This window comes from Tupaia chinensis, unplaced genomic scaffold, assembly GCF_000334495.1.
Source record: "Tupaia chinensis unplaced genomic scaffold, TupChi_1.0 Scaffold138665_1, whole genome shotgun sequence".
Lineage (NCBI taxonomy): Eukaryota > Metazoa > Chordata > Mammalia > Scandentia > Tupaiidae > Tupaia > Tupaia belangeri.
The window spans coordinates 74,355-76,930 of record NW_006198557.1 but is presented as its reverse complement, the minus strand read 5'-3'; the positions used below and the strand labels follow the sequence as shown (position 1 = coordinate 76,930).

The 2,576-nt window shown below is 55.0% G+C and overlaps 1 protein-coding gene across 3 annotated transcripts in view; it reads right to left on the bottom strand.

Moving 5' to 3' along the window:
* Positions 1-2,576, bottom strand: part of ELAVL3 (ELAV like RNA binding protein 3) — a 12,311-nt gene continuing 9,735 nt past the window's right edge. The window contains exons 6-7 of one of the 3 annotated variants that reach the window (XM_027765544.1): positions 2,475-2,513; positions 1-271 (exon numbers count right to left, since the gene is read on the bottom strand). In XM_027765544.1, the coding sequence (XP_027621345.1) occupies positions 1-271; positions 2,475-2,513 (310 nt within the window). Of the gene's footprint in view, positions 293-2,474; positions 2,514-2,576 lie in introns of all 3 variants that reach the window. The other 2 variants (XM_006161503.1, XM_027765543.1) reach the window with 2 other exon arrangements.

The following is a 2,576-nucleotide window of genomic DNA, read 5'->3' as shown; positions in this document are numbered from 1 at the left end:
TTAGCCGTGGAGGCTGGCGATGGCCATGGCCGCCTCGTCGTAGTTGGTCATGGTGACGAAACCGAAGCCCTTGCACTTGTTAGTGGTGAAATCGCGGATGACCTTGACGTTGGTGACTGCCCCGAAGGGCCCGAACAGCTGCCACAGCACGCTCTCGTCCGCCTCGGGCGACAGGTTGTACACGAAGATGCACCAGCCGGCGCCCGCCGCGCCCCCGGACAGGCCCACGCCCGCCAGGCCACTCATGCCATCGATGGCGATGGGCGAGAACCTGGCGATGAGCGACAGGGGACTACTTTGGGGGTCACGCGGGCTCTGCCCTGACCCCCCGGCCTGCCTCCGGCTCGGCTCATCCTGACCCCTGGCCAAGCCTTGGCCTTGGGGCTGTGTGACCTCTGCAGGGTCCTCCGTCTTTGATCCCACCTTAAACTTCAATCTGGGATGGGGGCCAGCAGGTGGCGTGGTGGTTAAGGCGCTGGACTCCCATATGGCCGACCATGGTTCAAGGCCCAGACCTGGCGGCTTGCCTTCTCACTTTCCCTCTCTCTCATTCTTGTGCTCTGTCCCTCTCTGGTCAAATTAAAATAAATACATGAATAAATAAAGTTAAATTTAAAAAAAATTTCAATCTGGGGACCAGGGACCGGTTGGTGGCATAGCACAGCGGTGACGCAGTGCTGTGAGGGTGACCCACATGAGGTCCTGGGTTCAAGTTGGGGGGCCTCCTGGAATGCACCAAGCACAGGGTACCCATGCTCCTGGCTGGGGTTGGAGGGCGATGTCAAGGCCCTGTCGGGGTGCTGTCTCTCCCTTGTCATGGAATACATACATACGGGGACCAGCAGTTGGCGTAATGACTATGTCGCTGGACTCCCACGTAGTTGACCATGGTTCAAGTCCCGGACCCAGTGGCCTAAAATCACGCTGGGTGAGTGTGCGTGCATGCCCAAGATCCCGGGAGGAGAATGGAGGAGAATGGATTGCGGTGTGGCCATCCGTGTGATTTCTCGCTTTCTGTCTCTCTGTCTCTCTCTGTCTGTCTGGAGGGCACACGCGCCCTATAGCAAAAACCTCTAAAAAAAAAAAGATATACATACAATTAAAAAAAAAAACCTGAAAGCCAGCCAGCCAGTGGCGTAGTAGTTAAGCAGCTGGCTCGCAGGTAACTGACCACGTGGTTCAAGTCCCGGAGCCATGGCTTGGAAAATATGGAGGAGAAAAGATAATGACAGTGCCCCTCCCCAACCCGGGGTGCAGGGGTATATGCTTTCTTACTTTCTCTCTCTCTGGTGAGTGCCTGTGTCCACTGGCCTTTTTTTTATTATTTTTTATTTTTTATAGAAATGGGGCCAGAAGTTGGTGGGGTGGTTGGGACACTGGACTCGCATACGGTCGACCACAGCAGTTTGAATCCCAGAATTGACAGTTTGATTTCTCACTCTCCCCCTGACCCCCGCCGCCGTAAATTTTAAAAATAATAATGACAAATAAAATTAAATAAATAATTCTTTTTTAAAAAAAAGAATTACCTTATTTAACTTTATTTATTTATTTAAATTTGACCAGAGAAGGACAGAGTGTGTACGTGTGTGTGTGTGTGTGTGAGAGAGAGAGGGAAAGTGAGAAAGCAAGATGTTAGGTCTGGGACTCGAACTGCAGTCGCCCATGTGGGAGTCCTGTGCCCTTAACCACCACAACACCTGCAGGCCCCAAATAAATAAGTCTTAAAAAAAAAAAAATCCTGACCTTAAGACACCAGCCCTGTCACCCTTTCTTGACCTCTAACCTCCAGGGCACATTAGGCCCCAAGCCCAGATCTTGTCCTAACTCATGACCTTTGACTATACCCGGGGTCCTGGGCTGTGACCCTGACACTTCAGACCTCCCTGGTTGCCTGGAAGAGTGACGTGGAGTTTCTCTGGTATTCAGGCCTCTAGTGGCCTTGGCAGAGCACACCGGCCTGGGGCCTCCTGGCCACGCCCCTCTCACCCCTCCGCAGCCTCCTGGCCACGCCCCTTCTCACCCCTCCTGGGCTCCTGGCCACGCCCCCTTCTCACCCCCTCCGCAGCCTCCTCCCACTCTGTAAATTCAACTCCACTGTCAGGCGGGTCGGGTCCAGGTCCACCCTCTGCCTTGTACCACCCCTAAAGACACCAGCCAGGGTTTGTTGAGTGAATTAATGAAACAGCAGCAATGGCTCCACCCCTGGGCCAGCCTATGGCATAGTAGCTAGGGCAGCTGGATCCCCCAAGGCGGACAGTGTGTGGTTCGAGTCCCTGATCCAGCAGCTTGAGAAACACAAGGTGTGTGGACGCTTGTGCCCAAGAGAAGAACAGAGGAGATGGGAGTGCGGGCACAGCTGTCCTCCATGGGGGACAAATCCAACCTTGGCTGAGTCAAGGGAGGGGATGCAGCTGGAGAGGGATGGCGAAGGGGCGGGGATAGCCGGGACAGCGGGGCGGGGGCACTGTTACCTCTTGACTCCGTAGGCCATGTTGAGCAGATTGTCCAGCCTGTGGAGGCAGAAGTAGTGGTCAGAGGTGGCCCTGGGCACGCCCCCCCGTCGTGACGGCGCC